This window comes from Ctenopharyngodon idella, chromosome 10 (assembly GCF_019924925.1).
Source record: "Ctenopharyngodon idella isolate HZGC_01 chromosome 10, HZGC01, whole genome shotgun sequence".
Taxonomy (NCBI): domain Eukaryota; kingdom Metazoa; phylum Chordata; class Actinopteri; order Cypriniformes; family Xenocyprididae; genus Ctenopharyngodon; species Ctenopharyngodon idella.
This window is the reverse complement of record NC_067229.1, coordinates 29,955,877-29,978,526: the sequence shown is the minus strand read 5'-3', so window position 1 is coordinate 29,978,526 and position 22,650 is coordinate 29,955,877. Positions and strand designations below refer to the sequence as shown.

Below are 22,650 nucleotides of genomic sequence, written 5' to 3'. Positions count from 1 at the left end.
TTATAATGGGTTCTACTGTCTTTTGTCACGCCACTCGCATCCGGTGTAGACAAGGTGTTAGGTTTGCTATTTATTTTGGAATTTATATAAATTTAATATATTTTTAAGAACTTTTAGATTTGAAAGTTTGAAAATCTCCCCTTAGAATGTTCAAAATCTAAACATTCAAAATCTAATGAATTATGATTGAATTATGAATTATGATTGGTCTTTGATTTCTTGCCTCTGTTTACCATTGTGCACTCTCAACAAAAAAACAATACACATGCTTGAGTGTCATGACACTGGCAAATGGTTTTGATGCAAAATTTCATTTACATCATATTAAAAATATACTCAGAACAATTCCATAATAATGCTAGAATTGTCATGGTAAACCTATGAGCACCACAGATGTAGTCTGCTTTTGTAATGGCTCTCGTTTTTTTTAATAAAGACATCAAGCTAATGTACTCAGGTCTGCTAACTCCATTAGGCATATAAATAAATGGAAAGGATTCCCTACTGTAGGAAACAGTTCCCCTCAGTGAAACCTTAGTGAATTCAGACATCTGTAGCCTCTTAAAAATCAGTCCACCAGCACGTTTTAGGACTGCTTGTAAAGGTTAACCTTCTATCTCCGGAGAAATACCTCAGCTGGTGTGAAAACCCCAAGACCGCTTTATGTAAACCTCTCACAGGTGGCCTTGACTGACGTGTAAATCTTGCCAATGATCTGTTCAGGGTCGTTAGATGATTTAATAGACTTGATTTGGATAGATTTTACAGAATACAAGAATTTTTTTTGATGATCAAAATAACAGCAAAGTTAAAATTACAAAATTTGTTTAATTTTATTTTGCGGAACATTCTTTTTTCTCTTTTACATACATTGAATGTGAATGGGGAAGTTGAACTCCAAAAATGGCCAAAAAACCCCCCCAAAAATGGCCAAAAACACCTAGAAGTGGTCTGCAACATTAGTGTCTTGTGACCACATGGATTCATGCACCATATTTTAATTCCACCAAAGTAATTTTAAAGTTACAGTGAAGTTTTTCTGTGAATGTGACTCAAATTCCTGTTTGTTTCTCACACAAAGCTGTTGTATGACTTCAGAAGACATGTGGATAAACTCTGTGGTGCTTTTTTGGTGCCATTTTGGCATTTTTTTTAACTTGACAGCCTCCGTCCCCATTCACTTTCATTGTATGGAAATAGAGCAGCCAGAACATTATGCAAAATTTCTCTTTTTGTGTTCTATGTATGCAAACGTACCACCACAGAACTTTTTTTTCCTCTTACAATTGTGAGCTTATATGTGTTGCAGTTACCTTTTTCATTTTTTTCCATAGATTTGGAATAACATGATTTTTTTTCTTTTGTGAAATAGTGTGTCTCCTGTGTAGACTAGAAGGTGACTGGTGCCTGTTGTAACCAGGGAAGATTGTGTTGTATCCACTGCTGTGTCAAGGCCCATTTGTGCACAGGAATGTTAATGACTTGAGTTGTTTACATGCTTACACAAGGATGTCTACTTTTAGCACTGTTGTCAAAAACCACCATTAGAAATCTGAGGAGCATGGTGAATGTTCTTTATTAAGCTAAGTGCACTCAGATGTACCACAGAACATAATGAAACGTAAACAACCTTACGTTATCTCACTGTAAAGCACATAAATCACAGTGGGGTTCAAGGGTAAAACATCACATATCTGTCAATATCATAGTCAAACTCTCTAACTGTTTTTTGTGACGAAAAAAGAAACTCTTTGCTCCCCATCCTGCTGACATTTCACATATGTTCCATTTTACTGTAATATTTAAAAATAAGCATGTGCATATTTATGTTATGCTTTTCTTTCCCACTGGAAAACTGGCGAATCAATCAGCTGCACTTTGGCTCAGCGGGCTTCCACTTTCTCACAAATCCCAAAGGTTTTTTGTGGTCAGGGATTAATGACCCCACTCTCTACTTCCTGCTTTTTTCTGAAAGGGTTCTGATCGGTTCTCCTCTTACTGGACAGCCGGCTCACCGGACCGGAGACGTCTACAGGTGCCCTGTGGGACAAAACAAAAACACTGGATGTGAAAAATTCAATTTGTCAGGTGAGAGTTGTCCTTCCTGTAAAAGTTTGTGTGCCTGGTTAGTGCCATTGTGTTTTCCACTGACTATTTTTGTTCATTGCTGTGTACCCTGTCTGTATTCACTGTGTTTACTGTGGTTATCCAAGAAAACCTGTTACAGGAAGGGGTAACAGACATTACCTCAGTTGCCCTGAAATAGTCTTAGTTTCTAAATTGGTACTTTGACTGTCTCAAACACTGCTGCATGACTCAAGGGTACTAGTGGATTTCAGATGAGAAGTATGCCATGCACTAGCATGGCACTTTGGTAAATGAATGTGTAATGAAGTGTGCAAAATCCTCCAGATTAGAAAAAGAGGTTGTGAAATCATCTTCCCTCTTCTTCAATTTCCAAAATAACACCCCCAGGGGAGGAAAATGGTACACACTTCCTCAGTGCATTTTCTAAAGTCAACATGAAACACTGTTTATTTTCGTAATGCATATTCTTGGTCTTATTGCATCATTCATCATTACATCTTTTTGATCAACCCTGTAAACTTTTTAGCATCCAATCAACTCCATGTGGATAAATTCACAACCTGCCTTTTATTTTTCTCTTTGAATATTTTATTTTACTTGGAAATACACTACTGTGTGAAAGTTTTACTGTGAAAAATTCATATTGTAGCAAGAGATGCCTTAAATTGATCAAAAGTCACAGTAAATATACAATTTATGACTTATTTTTCAAAAATAAATGCTGTGATTTTTTTATTAAGCAATGATCCGGAAAAAATTTACTTGTTACGTGCCCCTCTTTTCAGTCTAGGGGTGAGAAGAGGAGTGTAACAAAAAAAAAAAATGTGGAGAGAATGAGAGAACTGCCGTCTCCAGGTCCCAGGGCTGTTGTTTTTCTATGTTGTGTATATTACCTTGCCTGTAGTGTTCAGGTAAAGAGTTGTGAAGTGTCTCAGCTAACTTGTGTATATCTAATACTTTAGAACAATTTGAGCTGTTAAGTGTGCTTCAGCTAACTTTGGTGTACCTGTGCTTCATCTAACGTCTGTATTCCTGTGACTTTAGTTCAATCTGAGCAGTACAGAGTTTTCCACTTAATTTAAGTTTTATTTGTGAACATCAGATATTCTATTTTGTTGCCTTAATTTTCTCACTACTTTAAATATTTTCTTTTTAAGTTTTGGTGGGAGGTGGGTGCATTTGTTTTTTTTTTTTTAAGAACCACATTTTCTCCTGTGTTTATGTAGAAAGGGAGTTTGGGAATTGTTTTTGTATTTTATTATATTTTCTTTTGGTAGGTAAGTTATCCCTTAAAAACTTTAATAAGAATGCTCTTTTGTTTGTTGTTTTGGCCTCTCCTCTCCTAATGCCTTTTTAATTAACACAGTTTGTTTAATAAATTTTGTGTTATTTTGAAACTAGTGTTGTTGAGCATTTTGTATCTGCCCTGGGACCTGGAGACGGCAGTTCTCTCATTCTCTCCACGCTATTTTTGTTACACTCCTCTTCTCACCCCTAGACTTAAAAGAGGGGCACGTAACAAGTGGGGGCTCATCCGGGAAGTATTGCAGTTTCCACAAAAATATTAAGCAGAACAACACATCGACAATAATCAGAAATGTTTCTTGAGCAGCAAATCAGCATATTAGAATGATTTCTGAAGGATCATGTCAAATGAGACTGGAGTAATGAAGCTGAAAATTCAGCTTTAAATCAGAGGAATAAATTACATTTTATTTTATATTACAATAGCAAACGTCTCAGGTTACATATGTAACCATGGTTCCCTGAGAACAGGGAACGAGACACTGCGTTCGGAAACGCATCGGGGAATGCCATTACGTGAACCTGTGTCTGAAAGCAATTGTCAAATCCTACCAATCCTATTGGCCGGCGACAGACTATGACGTCATCATAGCGCGACCCGGAAGTATATAAGGGGCGCCTAGAGAACCAGTCAGTGTCTTTTCGTCTTCAGGGACTGTTCAGCAGGCAGCCCCGATGCATTCGATCTCATTCCCTGTTCTCAGGGAACCATGGTTACATACGTAACCTGAGACATTCCCTTTCGAAAGGGAACTCTACACTGCGTTCGGAAACGCATTGGGGAACGATATACCCACGCCGCCATGCTGAGGGGAGTGCATGCCAAATGGCTAGACAAACGTCAGAACTAGCAGCTTCAACTGAAGTGCCAGAACCGCTCCCCCTACGGGTCACACATAGGCTGTCAGTGACAGCATTCCCTATGGCAACAGCCCAAGCTATAAGCCTCAAAGAGGCCTTCCGCAGAAGGCCTACCAAGGCCGCTCAAAGGCTTCTGGAACCAGCTTCTTTAGGAAAAGAGGGTACCTGTAAGGGAATGTGGCCAGGGGGCCCGAGGGAACCCTAGCCAGTCACTTGTCAGGGGAAAGTACTCGACCCATGGGGCCACACATAAGCATAGATCTGCCTGGGGCTAAAACTCAGCCTACAAACTCATGAGAGAAGAGGCTACTCTAAACTCTAAATTAAGAGCTCAAAGGAGCAAAGCTCAACCCAAGCCAACAATGTCAGGCGGCCCAGGGGGCCGACGCTAGACATAGATCTATCTGAAGTAAAGAGTGCTAACCTCAAAACAACTCTAGCTATAACCAGAGGAGAAGCTACTCTACCAATGGTGGCTGTAAAGGTGGCCATTTTGTTTGCCAAGCCAAAAACAATCGTTCAAGCCAACCTAATGATTTTTAAACTTCAGAGCCCTTAAAAACCCCTTATTCTAATTTTCCTCTCTACACGCCCAGGAAAAACCCATACAGGAAAACTTAAGGTCATATTTACTATAATGTAAATATAGACCCAGCTTACCTTCCTGCGGCTCGAAGACCTAAGACTCCTATCATGTAAGGGATGGAATCTAGGGTCCTTTTAAGCCTAAAGGAGCCTTTTTACTATCAAGCCCGAAGGTGGGCCATCAGAATCATATTCATCATGGGCCTTGTCCTCAGCCTGACTGTAAGAAAGCCTGAGCGTGTTACATTTTAAAATTCCATGACCAGGAGGTGGAAGAAGAGAGGAGATGGTAGAAGTGAACTACCCTCGCAGAGGAGGTGCCCGAGAGGCAACACTGGACCTCTGGCCCTGTCTCCGATCCTCAAATCGGGACGGGCCAGGACCTCCTGTCTGTCTGGGCCCAGGATCGGATCTGAGCGGTATGCAGTGCTTAAACGCCGCCGAGCGCGCCTTCGCCTCTCTGAACTTTCCCACCACCGCCTCGACGGAGGTACCAAAAAGTTCAGAGGGCGATAGAAAGCCCTTTTCTTTCTCCCCGATGTCAGCCAGGTTCAACCACAGGCGTCTCTCTGTGGCCAATATCGCTGCCATCGATCTTCCAATCGAAGCAGCGGTTTGCTTAGTGGCCCGGAGAGCCAGATCCGTGGTGCGGCGCAGCTCTTCTACCGCCTCAGGGGACAGACCCTGCCCCTGATCCAGATCCTTCAGCAAGTCAGCTTGGTAGGCCTGTAACACCGCCATGGTGTGTAAGGCCGCACCAGCCTGACCCGCTGCTGCGTATGCCCCGCCATTCAAGCAAGAGGTCACTTTAATGGGCTTAGAAGACAGGACCGGAGCTTTCAGTGTTGGGGCCTGCCCAGTGACGAGAGTTCGCGAACGTCTCGTCAATAGGGGGCATCGACACATACCCATGTTGGCTCAATCCCTCCACATCAGCAAAATTCACCCGCTGATGCAGATGAATACGAGCCAAATATGGGTTCTTCCATGCCTTCTTGATCTCCACATGAAGATCAGGAAGGAATGGAAGGCTCACGGGGGCTGCTTTGTTATGGCCAGAAAGGAACCGCTTGTCAAGCCGTCCGTGTGCGGCCCCTCTCTTAACGCGCTCCCATGGCAGCTGCAGTCTGCCAGAAGCGCGTTCCATAATTTCAAGCAGCTCCGCATCCGCAGGGCAGGGCAGGGAGGCTTTGAAGTTTCAGCAGGCTCACCTGCTTCCTCTTCAACAGCCATCTCCTGCTCTCTTGGGCTTGCAGCCAGAAGAGCACTTGCTGCTGGATCTGACGATGTCAAAGACAAGACATCGTCATCATCCAACAGCTCACCCTCGTCAGCTACAGAGGGTTGAGAGAGATTTACGCCTCTCTCAAATTCCTCTGCGAGCTCCATCTGCGAGCCCCATGATTTCAGCCGCTGCTCTGCCTCAGCATGAGCGGGGCCAGAACCACCAGGCAGCGATGTCGGCTCCTCTCCCCTCAAGAAGAGGGCCAGACGAGAGCGGAGCGTTCTCATTGGTAGACGCTCACAATTCGCACAGACAGCGCCCTCAAGCACTGTCCATGCGTGCTCTTCCCCTAGACAGAAAATGCACAGATTGTGTGTGTCACCGGGAGTCAAAAACCTGGGACAGGGATTAGCACACTTTCTGAAACGTTTGTCAGATATAGTAAATACTTTCTTACCGGATTCGATGCAATCGCCAAACAGACAAAACAGTCCCTGAAGACGAAAAGACACTGACTGGTTCTCTAGGCGCCCCTTATATACTTCCGGGTTGCGCTATGATGATGTCATAAGCTGTCGCCGGCCAATAGGATTGGTAGGATTTGACAATTGCTTTCAGACACCGCAGTGTAGAGTTCCCTTTCGAAAGGGAACAGTTATTTTAAATTGTAATAATATTTCACAACATTACTGTTGTTACTGTATTTTTAATCTGTTAATGCAGCCTTGGTGAGCAGAAGAGACTTCTTACAAAAACATTAAGAATCTTACCGACCCCAAACTTTTGAACAGTTGTGTACGTCACATTACAAAAGTACAATGGGTTGCAAATGAAATCTTATGTTGATAGTTTAGATACTAGTTGCTTTGTCCTTGTTATCAGTCACCAAATTCAGAAGTGCATTTCACATATTTAGTTGCTTTGAGGAAAGCAAGGGAAGTGCCATCTTTCTAATTGATGAACTAGCATGATAATTTAATTTAGGAAGCCTTTGCACGCAGCTGAGTGATAATGACTTGACACTTAACACCACCTGACTGTAGCCTTTAACAGATGCATGGAGAAAACTCCACACCTGAAACATCTGTGTACAGTTTCCCCTTTCTAGAGGTGTTGTTCTGAGAATAGAATAAGAGGAAAAGAAGAGTTCATACTGATACTGGCCAGAGAGACTTTTGACCTTCACTCATCGGTCATTTACATTTACATTTACATTTATTACATTTATTTAGCAGATTATCTAAAGCTTCTTACAAATGAGCAATGATACAGTTCAAACGATTCAATACAAGTGAAAAGAAATAGTACAGAGGACCTGAACAAAATTCCATTATTGAGTTAGTAAATAACAAAAATTAGTAAATGAGACTCAGTGTGCTCAACCCATTTTACTTCAGTAATGTGACATTTCATAAAACACAATATTCAGTGATGACAAAATGTCAAAATGGAATTAATTTTAGCTGAAAGATTTAAAAAAAAAAAAAAAAAAACCCTGCAGAAATGTATCAAAAGAAAAATGTGGCTACGTTCACACTGTCAGTTTCTGGGATTGACAACCATACATTCTTACAGGTGTGAGTCTCAATGTCCTGTTCAAACGATATTTTACAGTAGCGTCTCGAATGATGTCTGTTTGAATGTGTAACAGGAGTTGAGCATGTATTCTCTTACTAGTAAGCATAACAACAGTGACCTAAGTAATATCAAAGATGGCAATGTCACTTTTGATATGACAAGAGTCCAATCGAACTGCAGGTTCATCCCTCAAATCTTCATTAACTGACAACAGCTCTTATATCTGTGAACACAAAACTGACGGGAGCAGCTCCGGTGGAGAACTATGACTGGATCTAAAACCTTCAGATGACACCCATATCTCTGTTGTTGTAAGTTACTAAAAGTGAAACAACACACAAAAACCCGCAACACATGGTAGACATGCGTTTGTGAGTGGCTCTCTCGCTGTATGACCTGACAGATGACTAGTTGTCTGTTGCGGTTCTGTTCACACAGCGCATGTTTTCAGAGAATGCTGTTGTGAGTCCTAAAAATGTACGGGTGTGAGTTTATTTATTGAATATGGCTTTCACTCCCATAAATAACCAAATTGTGTGTGAATGTAACCATATTAGGGACTCAAACAGAACTGACAGCCATTTTCTGTTGCTGTGTGAACGTGGCCAAAAGACCAAGACTATACATTAAATATGATCTATTTTGATTAAATGCTTATTTTAAGAGAGTATTTTGGTCAATGATAAAATGTTTGTATTGTTTGTAAGACTCATTAGTCTGTAGTGCTAGTTCTGTTTGTGTGTTTGAATGTTAACCTCTGCCTGAATGTCTGAGTCTCAGAGGAGGCCTAGACAGGAAGTGATCCAAAAAAACATTTTAATGTCCAAACAACACACAATTACATAATCCTTCACCAGATAATTCAATGTTGCATGTCGGCTTTCTTAAGGGATCTACCTTAATATGAGACACTTCCAAGAGGAACTCTGATGTCAGAACAGATAGCACATGAATCTACGCCCTTAGCCATTTTACTATTTTATCTTAAATATGGAAAATATTGATTTTATGGCTTGACCGGAAGGTTAATTTTCTTTTTAAGACAGACCCTGTGGCTTACTGTACATTGTTTTTACATGATGTGTTTGTTAAGCAGGAAAGGACAAAAACACTGCAAAAATGTGCTTTTCCCCCATATAAAGGACCCCAGCAATGTCTTTTGTTTTTTAAAAGGCAAATAAAAGGACAAAAGCATCCGATCTGCCTATGGGAAAATGCAGTGGAATTTTTGTGTAGATATTCTTTTCATAGGATTTACACTGAGAGTGCACATTTGTCTATTTTTGTTACAGAAAACACAACAATTCCAAACATAAATGAAGTCAAGGAAAACATGACTATGGGGACGACGCTGGTGGTTAACCCAGACGGCAGTGGGTTTCTGGTAGGGAACATCTGCGGATGTGTCTTACACTGTTACTTTAGCCACTGCTAATTAATAGTGTCTGATCACAGACTTTTTAAATCATTACATTAAAAAAAGCTTTATGGAAACACTCTTTTTTTCCAGTTAATGTTTATGATTATAGAACAGCCATGACATGCTGGCAATATGTCTGCATTTGGTTTTATGACAAATTGTCAGCAATCTGTGATTGCAGTTCACGAAAACACTGCTTTTCCAGTAGTCAAACAATCCTCAAGAAATGGATAATTTTGACTCAAACCTAATGGGATCAAACAGGAATCCTATACGAATCAAATGTAATCCAATTGGCTAAACTGACATGCTGAAAAAAAAAAAGCAATGGAAAAGAAGGAATTTCATTTTATCCAGTAGGATCTTTTTTTGATTCCATTAGGATTGGGTCCAAATTATGATAAACATTCTGGGAGCATTCCTTTAGGCCAAAATATATACTAGAACTCTGTATGAATCTCTTTATGAAGTAGTTGAGAAATGGACATGAACTTCATGAACTTTGTTTCCAAAGAAGTTAAAAACTTTATTTGAATACATAACTATATATATAAAAAAACTTTGCTGTACAGCTAAGTGATGAAAATATAACAAAAGAAATAGGCTTTTTTTCAGTGGGGACTGTAGAGTTCCATGTCATATCAGCTACTCATGTTCCTCAATGGTCCAATCTCTCTCTCTCTTTCATTCCCTCTGAACAGGCCTGTGGTCCTCAGTATGGCTACATGTGTGGAAAACAGCAGTACATCACTGGGATCTGCTCTAACGTCAGCTCCTCCTTCAAAGTCCTCAACTCCATTGCTCCGTCTGTACAAGGTACGACACACGTGTTGTGAGTGTACATTAGCGCATTCCAGCCGTGTAAACCACAGCCGGTCCCCCTTGCCCCGCATGTCCATGTTAGGACAGTGTTTAGGAGAGCTGACATCTACCAACGCAACATGGAGCCAGTGACTCATCATAAACACACACATACATACTGTATGAAGTATCATAGCAACAAGGAACTTCTCACTCATCTCCAAGCACACGAAAGACCGTTGCATCATTTATGCTTCATTAAATTCAAATTTGAATTCCCAATTTGATTCTGAATGGCAAACAGCTCTGGTTAGCCTAAGCCTTTATTTGCATGGTATAAACAGATGTACAAACTATATTGAGTTTCTGATGACATAACATAAGCTGTAGTTAATAACCACTTTCCTATGTCACGACGAGGTCAATGTCACATCCAATTTCATGGCTCAATATGTTTCATAACATTTTTTATGTAATTGTGCTGTTTCAGTGAGCTATGTAATGTATGTCCTATGTAAACCTACTAGTGGCTGTTGGCATTCAGCTGCCTTTCTGTAATTTAAATGAGAGCAATGTGATGTTTATTTCTCTTTCTCGCTAGTATAATTGCAATGAAGGTGCTCATTAAGTTTATTTGCTTGTTTCAGAGTGCAAGCAGGATATGGACATTGTCATAGTGTTGGACGGTTCCAACAGCATCTACCCATGGGAACCCATCACTGACTTCCTGAAAAAATTTCTCCAGAACATTGAAATCGGACCAGCCCGGGTGAGATTTTTTGGATTATATTGCTTTGATGAACAGCCTTGTTGAAACACCTTAGAAATGACACCATTTTAAAATAACATATCCTCTTACTGCATCATTGGATGTTCAACACAACAACAAAGTTTTTTTTTTATTTTGTTACTGTACTTATGTATATTTTTCAAGTACTTCATTAGAATATTTCTATTTTGGGAAACTGGGAGAATGCTGTCTGTTTAAAACTTGCCATCATGATGTTAGGGTGCTGTGACTTTTACTTTTACTTCACTACATTTCAAAGCATAATATCACACTTTATTACTCCACTACATTTCATAAAAACAAATCGTTCTTCGTTATTTCGAGCTGAAGAAATCGCCACCCACTTTGAGATGCAAGAGAGATGTCCGATGCGTGAATGAGATGATTCTTTCCAATGAACTTGGTTTCACAAATTGCAGTGAACGATTCATTCGCGAATTGGACTAATTCGATTGCAGCTGTTCTCGAGTCAACAACTCACCAATTCAATGATCCGGTCAAAACGAGAACCAAGAACTTGGGATATCGCCGGAGCTTGAATGTGCTTGTGACTGATGGCGCGTAAAGTAGGCTACTAACTCTGAAGTTTAGCACTGATTATTGTAAATGAAAATCATATTTAGGTTATGACTGTCAGTTACTTTTTTGAGTACTTGTTTGAGTATCTGTACTTTACCTCAAGTACTTAATTTGTGTACTTCGTCCACCACTGAACACAATCTGATTTCATTTTGTGTGAAGGCATCTTAAAGGGTTAGTTCACTCAAAAATGCAAATTTTGTCATCATTTACTCCCTCTTGTATCATTTCAAACCTTTATGACTGACTTTCCTTCTTTGGAGCACAAAACAAGATAATTTTGTTTTTGCTCATATAATGAGAGTCAATGGGGTCCAAAACAACACAGTTGTGTTTATCTAGTCGCACATAGGTGGAGCATCATCAGCTTATATTTAACATTATTACAACAAGGAGTATTACATAAAGACTTTCCATGGAGAAGCTACTGGGTGGTTTAATTCTAGGGAAATAAAGGCTTTCTTGAGCACGGTGCTGGAAAATACTGGCCCCAGAACATTGAGCTGGGGGAAGACCGCATATTCCATGGCTAAATAAATGTTTGCAGAGTTTTTTTGAGAGGATGACATCACATTTGAGTCAGCACAGACACAGACATTTAGCAGAGAGAGACGACTGTGTGTCTAGGGGCCACCCAAACTGTCCGTGTTTAGTAGCACCACCTGAACTTAAAGTGTGTGTTTTTTGTTTGGGCTTTTAATTTTCCAGGTGGGCATTGTGTCATATGGGGATGATGTCGGCCATGTCTTCAATCTCAGCCAGTTCAGTAACACAGAACAACTTGTTCGGGAAGCTGGCAAGATAGCTCAAAGGACCGGCCACAAAACCATGACAGCTCTCGGCATTGATACAGCAAGGTGTTGCGCTTACCGTTCATTCTCAAAGTCTGAGGCTACAATGAAAATATGATCTAAAATATACTTTTAAAGTTGGAAGTAAGCTAAAAATGTAAGACAGAAGTGTTATGATAAAATGTGTCCTGAATAACACAACCATCAAACTAGAGGAGAACTAAGAAATAGAAATTCTGAAATTAATGTTAATTTTTAATACAGGTAATTACACTAATAATATCATTTGTAATGAAAACAATTGTATTAAATCATATTATTTAAACACATTTTCACTGGTTAGTCTCAGACTTTTGGACCCTGATGTATGAAATATCATCTAATAATAATAATCATCATTTTAAAAGTGTCTATTCAGACAAAGGAAGTCATAAACATTGTGCAGAATCTTGACCTGATGTTGTTTGTTTTCTAAAGGAAAGAGGCCTTTACAGTGGAGCGAGGAGCAAGACCAGGGGTCAAAAAAGTCATGGTGATCGTCACAGATGGGGAGTCACACGACCACTACGATTTGAAACGTGTCATTGATCAGTGTGAAAACGATGGTATTGAGAGGTTTGCCATTGCTGTAAGTACATTCATCCATGTATAATAATATAAAAAAATAAATAAATAAATAGTGTGCTGCATGAATTCAGTGGTTTCAGTAGGGAAATTAGAACCAGTAGATTGTTACTTTTTAATGTGACACATGTAATTTGTCTTTCATAGGTCCTTGGCGACTATAATCGGCAGAATAAAACCAGTGAAGAGGTGAAGAAGTTTGTTGGTGAAATTGAATCCATTGCTAGCGACCAAAAAAGCGATCATTTCTTCAATGTGTCGGATGAACTTGCTTTAGTGACCATTGTTGATGCCTTAGGAAGCAAGATCTTTGCCTTAGAGGGTAATGTACCTAATGCATCACAATAAAAATGTCTAGATCCCTAACCTTAAGTACTGGAACATATGACTGGACATATGATTTTTTCATATGGCAGTCGATTATGCATTTTTTTCTTCAAGACTGCTTAATCTTTTTAAAGTTAGTTACATAAAAAGGTAGACTGATCTATTTTGAATCTGAAAAATAAAATTGATTAGCCCTAACTAACTGCTAACTAACTAGCTAACTAGTTGTTCAGACAAGTTCTTAAGACACAGTCTTAAAGGGATAGTTCACCCAAAAATAAAAATTATCCAATAATTTACTCACCCTCAAGCCATCCTAGGTATATTTGACTTTCTTCTTTCAGCCAAACACAATCAGAGTTAATATAAAATATCCTGGCTCTTCCAAGCTTTATAATGGGAGTGAAGCCCAAATAATCCATCATTAAAAGTAATCCATACAGCTCCAGGGGGTTAAAGGGTTAGTTCACCCAAAAATGAAAATAATGAAAATTTTCATTTTTGGGTGAACTAACCTTTTAATATCCATAAATATTACTTTATAAACTGTAATCACTAGCTTCTGGTAATGGCCATCCGCATGTTCACGAGAGAGTCAAGTTCCGGTGAGGACGTAGGCGTAGCGTAAGCTTAGGTGAGAGTAGACGGCTCTCGGGGTTCAAACAAATAGGGTTGGGAAACAAACTCAAGCTCCTCCAACATTTCTCTTTAAAAATTCTCATTTTAGACTTCTAAATCATGACCAGTGTTTTGTTTTGCTCTATCCTCTGCGCTTCCACATTCGTCAATGCGTCATGCGTCTGGTCAGAGGTCATGGGTCAGAACTCGACTTATGTACAGTTGTTAACGGAAGCCAGTGATTACAGTTTATACAGTGTCTGCCGTGGGGCTGGAGAAGGGGGTGGCCAAGGTGGATTAGGCAGGACAGGAAGCCTCCTGGGTGTTACCGGCAATACAGGAAGCCAGGGAGGTGCCGGTAGCTCAGGGAGCCTGGAAGGCGCCAGTAGCTCAGGGAGCCAGGGAGGTGCCGGTAGTTCAGGGAGCCAGGGAGGTGCCGGTAGCTCAGGGAGCCAGGGAGGTGCCGGTAGCTCAGGGAGCCAGGGAGGTGCCGGTAGCTCAGGGAGCCAGGGAGGTGCCGGTAGCTCAGGGAGCCAGGGAGGTGCCGGTAGCTCAGGGAGTCAGGGAGGTGCCGGTAGCTCGGGGAGCCAGGGAGGTGCCGGTAGCTCAGGGAGCCAGGGAGGTGCCGGTAGCTCGGGGAGCCAGGGAGGTGCCGGTAGCTCGGGGAGCCAGGGAGGTGCCGGTAGCTCGGGGAGCCAGGGAGGTGCCGGTAGTTCAGGGAGCCAGGGAGGTGCCGGTAGCTCAGGGAGTCAGGGAGGTGCCGGCAGTGCAGGAAGAGTGTTTGGGAGAGTGGGCGGTTCTGGGACGGCCTCCGTGGCTGGATAGCCCCCCCCCTGGAGCCGACACTGGAGCAGACTCAGGGGCTGCAACCGACACTGGAGTGGACTCAGGGTCTAGAGATGCAGAGGGCTGTCTCTTCTTCCTCAGCCTCCTTCTGTGGGCTGGGGTTAAAGTAAATCTGGGGCTGAGTGCTGAGGATAGGGCAGACTCTGGACTGGACTTATAAATTGGAGCGGACTTATAGGCTGGAACAGACTCTGGATGTGAAACAGACTCTGGATGTGAAAATTTCTTCAGAGCCACCCTGATGTTAAGGGATGTGGAGGGTTCGGACGAAGGCTCTGGGTGAGCTGGAGTGCCCAAATGCTTTTGGAATGGGATTGGATGAGGGTTTATATTGTCCTCTTTGACTTCATCAACCACAAAATTGGAACCATTTAGCCAGGGGATGTAATTAATGATCACCTAAGGCCGGGCAAATAACAACAACCAGTCCCATCAGAAAGCAGGCATTGAGCGTAGTATCGCTCCAATTCACCAGATGGGAATACTCCAAAAACTCCTCCACATACCGCTCCAGAGGACGACCATTTTGACAGATGGTATTCATGAGATGATCCTCAGACCTCTTTATTGTTGAGTCTTTGTTTGGGTCCTGCTTACTTTCATGGGTACGTGGCTGTAATGAAGCGCACGACGAAGGAGATACTCAAGCAGACTTTTAATTTAATACTCAACACACCAAACAGGAGAAAATCTAGGAGAATGCACAACAACATAAAAACAATGCAGAGCAAAGAACTGACTGAAACAGAGGGCTTAAATACAGAGCAAACAAAGGTAGAAACTAACTAGACACATCTGAACAGAATACTTAATCAATTAGTAACCAAGGAAACAAACAGGCAGGGAACAGAAGAGAACTGAACTAATTAACAAACTATAAAACTAACCAAGAAACTCAGGCATGAACAGAACAGAAAAACAGATAAAAAACAAACTCAAACCGTGACACCACACTTATAAAGCTTGGAAGAGCAAGGATATTTTTTAATATAACTCTGATTATGTTTGGCTGAAAGAAGAAAGTCATACACACCTAGGATGGCTTGAGGGTGAGTAAATTAAGTGATAATTAAAAAATGTTCCCGAAAATATTAAAATCTAGTTATATTTTCGTATTGTGAATATGAAAATGTTTTTTTTTAAATGTTAAATATTGTAATAACCACTACATTCTTCATAAAATCTGTATCAAAAATGTAAAATGGCCTTTATATCTAACAGCCACAACTGGGAACCACACCTCCTCCTTTGAGATGGAAATGTCTCAGTCGGGGTTCAGCGCTCACACATCTAAAGTAAGTGTTCAATCGGTCTGCTCTCTTGAATATAATGATATAGATCAGATCACATCATATTCTGTTCTCTGATTTATCTCATTCTGACATCCTGCTGCTGGTGTCTTGTGCGTAATGAAAGAGGAAACACGCACACGACTCAGTGTTTAGCTATGAATCAGAGAAGGAAGAGCTCTCTGAGTCTGTCAGTGTGTCACATCCTTTCTCAATTTTACAGAGACGACACAGTGTTATTTTATTAACAAATTTTCAAACGCATCCCTGTGAAATCTCTAAACACATTGCACCTCAGTCATAAAATGCGAACAGAACAAATTTTTGTGTAAATTGTTTGTATGAACATTTTATGTAAATGATCACATACAGTAAAAATGGCAAGTTGAACAGTGTTGCATATTAAGGCCTATTGAATGATAAAGACTATTCCCAATGCAAAAATTAAAGTTTGGGGTGAGGCACTTACAATATGAATTATTTAAAAGCAGAAATGTGAAGCTGATTATTTTATAAAAGCACTCACATGAATTCTTCAGTCTCATTATAACCAGATTTTTTTTTTTTTTTTTTTTAAGAAAAGGAGGAAATTTAGCTTAAAGGGATGTTCTGTCATTTACTCACTCTCATGTCGTTCCAAACCCATAAGACTTTCATCATCGTCAAATCACAAATAAAGATATTTTTAATAAAAGCTGAGATTTCTGTCCCTCCATTGAAAGTCTATTCCAACAAAACTTTGATGCTGCAAACAGTTTGACACATTGTAAAAATAATCCATATGAATGGAGTGGTTTAATCCAAGTCTTTTGAAGAGACATGATCACTTGAACACTTGAATGATGAACAGATTTAGCTTAGGTTTTTATTCATATATAAACATTGATCAACGCACATATGTAGAGCTGATCAAATATGGTAAGCTGAAGCTCAAATGTGGTTGCTTGTCTCACATATTGAACTTGTCATATTCCTTTAATATTATGTCTTTCTGACAGGCAGGTATCATGTTGGGAGCCGTGGGTGCTTTCGACTGGAATGGAACTGTAGTGATGCAAGTTGGGAACAAGTTTGTCGTTCCAAAAAAACCCAGCTTCCACAACCCTGAGGTGCAGAGATATGAAGGCACAGCAGGATACATAGGTAAGAAATCAACATTTAACCTATTCTTTTGGCTCTTTTGCCACTTTTATTGATAGTAAGAAAGTAGAGAGTGGACAGAAAATGATGCAGGGAGAGAGAACGGTAGCAGCAAATGTCACAATCGTCCATGGGCGTAAATTTCACCTAACAGTTGGGGGCAACAATAAACATAAAATTTGTCAAGAGAAATTTTTGAAGGGGACACAAATAATACAGCCAAAATTGTACTTGTAAGGATATGTGTACAAAGAGGAAAGCCTACTACTATTATTAGTGCAGCATGTAGACCGGGACGTTGGAGTTTTTCCCACTTTTCCACCTAGCTTTTAATTCGCTTATGTTTTACTTTCGCTTTAGCGGCTATTTAGGGCCAGCAATTGCTTGAATGGTGGTTTCATTATTATTTAAATCGCTTATGAATGCCCATGCAGCTGTTCACATTTTACCTTCGCTTTTGAATTAGCGGCTATTTAGGGCCGGCAATTGCTTGAATGGTGGGTTCATTATTATTCTTAATGAAAAACACAACAACAAAACAGTACAATGACAAACTCTCTTATATTAAACATACAACTTTTATTAACAAATGAATAAGACAGCTTGGAGGCACGGCAAACACTATGCTGATCTGTGCTGTGACTCGTTCGGCTCACGCTGAATTAAGCAGATGGGTTGAATTTTTAACTGTAGTTTCTGTTCTATAACTGCACTAAATTAATTTTATTCCTAAAATGGCAATGGGGGGCGGTGCCGCGGTAATTGGTGTGCAGCTGAACACTATGTATAACATTGGTAACATCAACTATCGCAGCAAGCCTAGAGAGGGGACTCAAAATGTTTCTAAACTTAAAACATACTTCTTCGGTACCAAACATTAAAAATGCTGTATATACAAATTAGGAATTTTATATACTTCATAATATTCGCGTCAGAGAGACAGGGAGGCTTATTATAGAGGACAGTATTGTGGTAGTAGTCTAAACACATTATCACGGTCTTCTGCCATCCCATAAACATTCACACAGTAAATGCAAATGGTCACACTCTCTGCTCATCCCCTTTTAAGGATGTTGCTCTAGAATGAAACAATGGGGGAGACTTGAAATGACTCTGCCTGATAAACGTGTTTGGAGAACGAGCTGCGCGGAAGCGCAGTTTTGCAAATGCTGATTTGAGGAAAAAAGATTTACAATCAGTCAAGTTGGTTTATTCTAACATTACTCCCAACGATGTCTGTGTCCTCAGTAATGAAACAGTTTATGATTTCAGCTCCAGCTGTTTCATATTAAGTGTGCAGGCTGTAAATGTTTTTTTGAGGTTGGGTTAGTTGTGTGGTAGTAAAGGATGCAGTGTGGTTTTGCTTGCAGGTTATGATGTGCAGTCAGCATTCACACCCAATGGAGTGCTATACATCACAGGAGCACCACGGTTTAACCACAGCGGACGTGTCACGGTATACCGCTTTGATGGAGAAAATGTCACCATAACACAGACGTTGAAAGGAGAGCAGGTATATTCATAATCACAACCTCAAGCAATTTTGGGTGGATCTCACAAAAAACAGATGACATTTCACCCCAAAATCAAAAGAAAATAATATAATTATTTATAACATTTAATTTCTTTATATAATTTCGTGTAAAATGAATTTTAAAACATGTTCAGATCACATATCACCCTATTACACTGGCTCTGGAAAATCCTCAAGTCATCTGGAGAAGAGGTAAAACAGCAAAGCAATTGCGGTTTGCTAAAGGATACACTCCTAAAAAGGAGGACTCAAAAAACATCAACCACTTTTTAATCATCTCGTTGCTAAGTGTTGAAGGGAAGATTTTCTTCAGCATTTTAGCTAAGCGACTGGCTGACTTCTTCCTCAGGACTGGATATATTGACACTTCATTGCAGAAAGGTGGCATTTTTGGGGTACCAGGCTGCTTAGAGCATACAGGCGTGGTCATAGAGCTATTCAAAGAAGCTAAGAGGAACAGGACATCTAGTGGTATCGTGGTTAGACCTGGCCATCACTTATGGCTCGATGCCCCACAAGCTGGTGCAGGAAACACTGGAAAGGCACCACGTTCCAGCCTCAGTAAGAGACCTCATCCTGAATTACTACAGTGACTTCAGCCTGAATATATTCAGGATCCACAACATCATAGTGGCGCCGACTGGAGGTGGGAATCATCACAGGCTGTACAATCTCAGTGATTACTGTTTGCTCTGGTGAAGAGTGCAAAGGCTCCAAGTCTAAGTCTGGGATCTGCCAACCACCAATTCGCACTTACGTGAATGACTTAACATTGACCACTGAGTCAGTGGCTGGATGCAGAATGTCATTCAAGCCAGAAAAATCCACACAATCCAAGCCACAAACCACGTTGTTGAAGAAAGGTAGTGAATACGTTCCCTGTTCTCTATCTCAGCAGTATCAATCGCTACCCTCTCAGAGAAGCCTGTGGGGAGTCTGAGGAAGATCTTTGACAGTAGCCTTAAAGGGTTAGTTCATCCAAAAATGAAAATTATGTCATTTATTACTCACACTCATATTGTTCTACACCCATAAGACTTTCGTTCATCTTCGGAACACAAATTAAGATATAATCCGATGGCTCAGCGAGGCCTGCATCGACAGCAATGGTACTTCCTCTCTCAAGATCCATAAAAGCTACTAAAAACATATTTAAATGAGTTCATGTAAGTTCAGTGGTTCTACCTTAATATTATAAAGCGACGAGAATATTTTTTGCGCACCAAAAAATCAAAATAACAACTTTTTAACAATATCTAGTGATGGCCGATTTCAAAACACTGCTTCGGAGCGTTATGAATCTTTTGAGTCGAATCAGTGATTCGGATTGTGTATTAAACTGCCAAACTGCTGAAATCACGTGACTTTGGCGCTCTGAACCACTGATTTGATTCTTAAAGCTCCGAAGCTTCATGAAGCAGTGTTTTGAAATCGGCCATCACTAGATATTGTTAAAAAGTCGGTATTTTGTTGTTTTTTTGGCACACAAAAAATATTCTTGTCGCTTTATAATATTAAGGTAGAACCAATGTACTCACATGAGCTGATTTAAATGTTTTTAGTACCTTTATGGATCTTGAGAGAGGAAGTACCATTGCTGTCTATGAAGGCCTCGCTGAGCCATCGAATTTAATCAAAAATATCTTAATTTGTGTTCCAAAGATAAATGAAGGTCTTAGGGGTGGAGAACGACATGAGGGTGAGTAATAAATTAAATTATTTTTATTTTTGGGTGAACTAACCCTTTAAGAATACAGCATCCATTGAGAACACCTGTGATGAGCTGGAGGGGTGGCTGAAAGAAGGTGTTAAGTTGGGCCTTCCCGGAAAATTCAAGGCGTAGATTTACCAGCATGGGGTTCTACCAATGATCCTGTTGCCATTGCCTTTCTATGAGTTCCTATTCGCCACCATTTCAGATCTGGAGAGGAGAATTAGTCGCTACATTAGGAGATGGCTAGGTGTGCCAAGGAGCTTGAGTAGCATCGCTCTCTACAGAAATACCTGCAAACTAAGGTTCCCCATTAAATCCTTTAAGGAGGAATTCTAGGTCTTGCGTGCAAAGGAGGTGTTGCAGCTCCAAGAGTCAAGTGACCCAGAAAGTCTCCAGAGAAGAGGTAGCAGTTAATAATGACAGGAAGAGAGCAGAGGTGGCAATGGAGTAATCAGAGTCACAACTATGCCATGGAGTCTTGGTGGGAGCAGTGGCCAAAAGAAGGGCTGGGTTAAGAACCGTTGCAACCCCACATTATGACAAGGCTCAGGGAAAGAAACGGAGGCAACTAGTCCAGAATAAGGTGAGAACAGTTGCTGAGGAGTAGAGGTCCAGCAGAACAATGGGAACGAGACAGCAAGGTGCCTGGACTAGATGGGAGCAAGCTGTGGAGAGAAAGATATCATGGACATACTTATGGCGGTCAGAGCCACACCGCATTAGGTTCCTGGTTCAGGCGATCTATGATGTTCTTCCCAGTCCATCCAACCTCCACTGCTGGGGCCTGGTCGACACACCAGCCTGCTCCCTTTACGAGAGAAAGGGGACACTGGAGCATATCCTCAGCTTCTGCTGTGCCCAAATGTGCTGGGGGATGACTGGTACCGCTGACAGCATGACTAAGTGATCAAGACCATTGCAGAAACCATCAGTAGTGCCATCAACAGCTCCCAGAGGTCAAAACTCTTAAGCAAACAATCAGCTTTATCAGAGCTGGACAGAAACTAAAGACAACACCTAAAGCAACAGCAGGGTCTGAACTCAGGTTCCCTCAGCATGTTGTCAAGACCACCTTTAAACCTGACATCATTCTGGTGTTAAAGGCAATGAAGAATTTTGTCATGCTGGAACTTACAGTGCCACATAGAGGAGGCCAGTGAGCGGAGAAATATGAGGGCCTGGTCAGCGACTGCCACACACAAGGCTGGCAGGCAAGGTGCTTACCTGTGGAGGTAGGGTGCAGAGGCTTTGCAGGACAGTCCCTCTTTAGGGCTTATACTGCACACAGCATCACAGGTGAAAGGCAGAGGAGGGCCATCAATAACAGCACAGAGGCCGCAAAGAAATCCTCCAGTTGGCTTTGGATCAAGAGAGCAGATCCATGGGAGAGTGCTGCTAGAGCACAATTTGCCCCAAAATCAAAAGAAAAAATAAATTATTAAAATTAACATATATAAAATAAATTTCGAAACAAGTTCACATCACATTTCACTCCCAAATAGTTTCAATTTTTTTTTTCCATGTTTTTCTTAGATTGGCTCCTATTTCGGCAGCGTCCTCCAGACACATGACATCGACCATGACAATTACACTGACATCCTTCTGGTTGGAGCTCCCATGTATATGGGTCCAGAGAGAGACGAACAAGGTCAAGTCTACGTCTACAAACTCAATGAGGTGTGTATGTGTCTTTAATCTGTGTGTGATATGCCTCATTCCACATACTGAAAACATGTGTAGGGGAGTGTAGTGCCTCCATTCCAGCCCGAGAGCATGTGGGAGCAGTAAATCTGGATCTATCTTCAGGGAGTGTGTGTTGTGTTGGTGTTCAGCCTGAGATAAGTGGTCCCAGAGCAGGGGAAGGGTTGGAATGAGAGCTTGGCATCATGGGAATGGAAATCTAATGAAACTGTAATATCTCCAGCAAAATACCAGCCTCTATGGAGCACCTGCTCTCAAGAGCTTCCAAATAATGGCTTAAATGGAGCAATTTCTATTGGTTTTGAGGTTTTGCCTATTGGTCATTGTTTCTCTGTGAAGCATTTTAGTGTTTACAAGGCAGCACTGTATTGAGCCACATATTGATTGTTTGTTTGTTTGTTTCCTCCAAAATTTTCAAATCAAATCACTTAACTTTTCAACTTTAGACATTAATGCAAATCTTGAAACCTTTTACAAACCTTTTACTTACATTCTTACGTTTTCCATTCAAGAAATCTAACCAACAATAAAAAAGGTCTAACTAACAACCAAAAAGGTATTTTTTCTTGTTTATTTGCATATTGAATTGTAACTGTAATTATAACTATATTTCTAAAAAGATGGTATTTTTGTTTAATTCATATAATGCAGTGTTTATTATATTTATGATTTCATCTTTTCTTTCTTGTTTAACCATCTTTAAAAGTGTTTCATCTTTTCTCCAAAAAGTCTAAAAAGTTTTAGGGTTTTTGTTCATTTTAGGAGATTCATACATTATTGCCCAATTGCAAGGAGCAACCTGGGGTAAAATTTCTTGTTCAAATGTCAAGAACA

General features: G+C 40.7%; 1 protein-coding gene and 1 long non-coding RNA gene across 2 annotated transcripts in view; one reads left to right on the top strand and one right to left on the bottom strand.

Moving 5' to 3' along the window:
* The window catches only part of itga1 (integrin, alpha 1), a 58,961-nt gene that overhangs the window by 19,312 nt on the left and 16,999 nt on the right, over positions 1–22,650 (top strand). Inside the window, exons 3-13 of the mRNA XM_051909616.1 lie at positions 1,976–2,088; positions 8,935–9,026; positions 9,764–9,878; positions 10,511–10,632; positions 11,941–12,089; positions 12,501–12,651; positions 12,795–12,969; positions 15,660–15,733; positions 16,726–16,870; positions 18,238–18,380; positions 21,649–21,792. Coding sequence (XP_051765576.1) covers positions 1,976–2,088; positions 8,935–9,026; positions 9,764–9,878; positions 10,511–10,632; positions 11,941–12,089; positions 12,501–12,651; positions 12,795–12,969; positions 15,660–15,733; positions 16,726–16,870; positions 18,238–18,380; positions 21,649–21,792 — 1,423 coding nt within the window. The remainder of the gene's footprint in view (positions 1–1,975; positions 2,089–8,934; positions 9,027–9,763; positions 9,879–10,510; positions 10,633–11,940; positions 12,090–12,500; positions 12,652–12,794; positions 12,970–15,659; positions 15,734–16,725; positions 16,871–18,237; positions 18,381–21,648; positions 21,793–22,650) is intronic.
* On the bottom strand, positions 1,561–6,623 carry LOC127520915 (uncharacterized). The gene is made up of 2 exons (XR_007932229.1): positions 6,522–6,623; positions 1,561–2,040 (listed from the first exon to the last, which is right to left on the bottom strand). It is a non-coding gene; the product is annotated as an uncharacterized LOC127520915 (long non-coding RNA).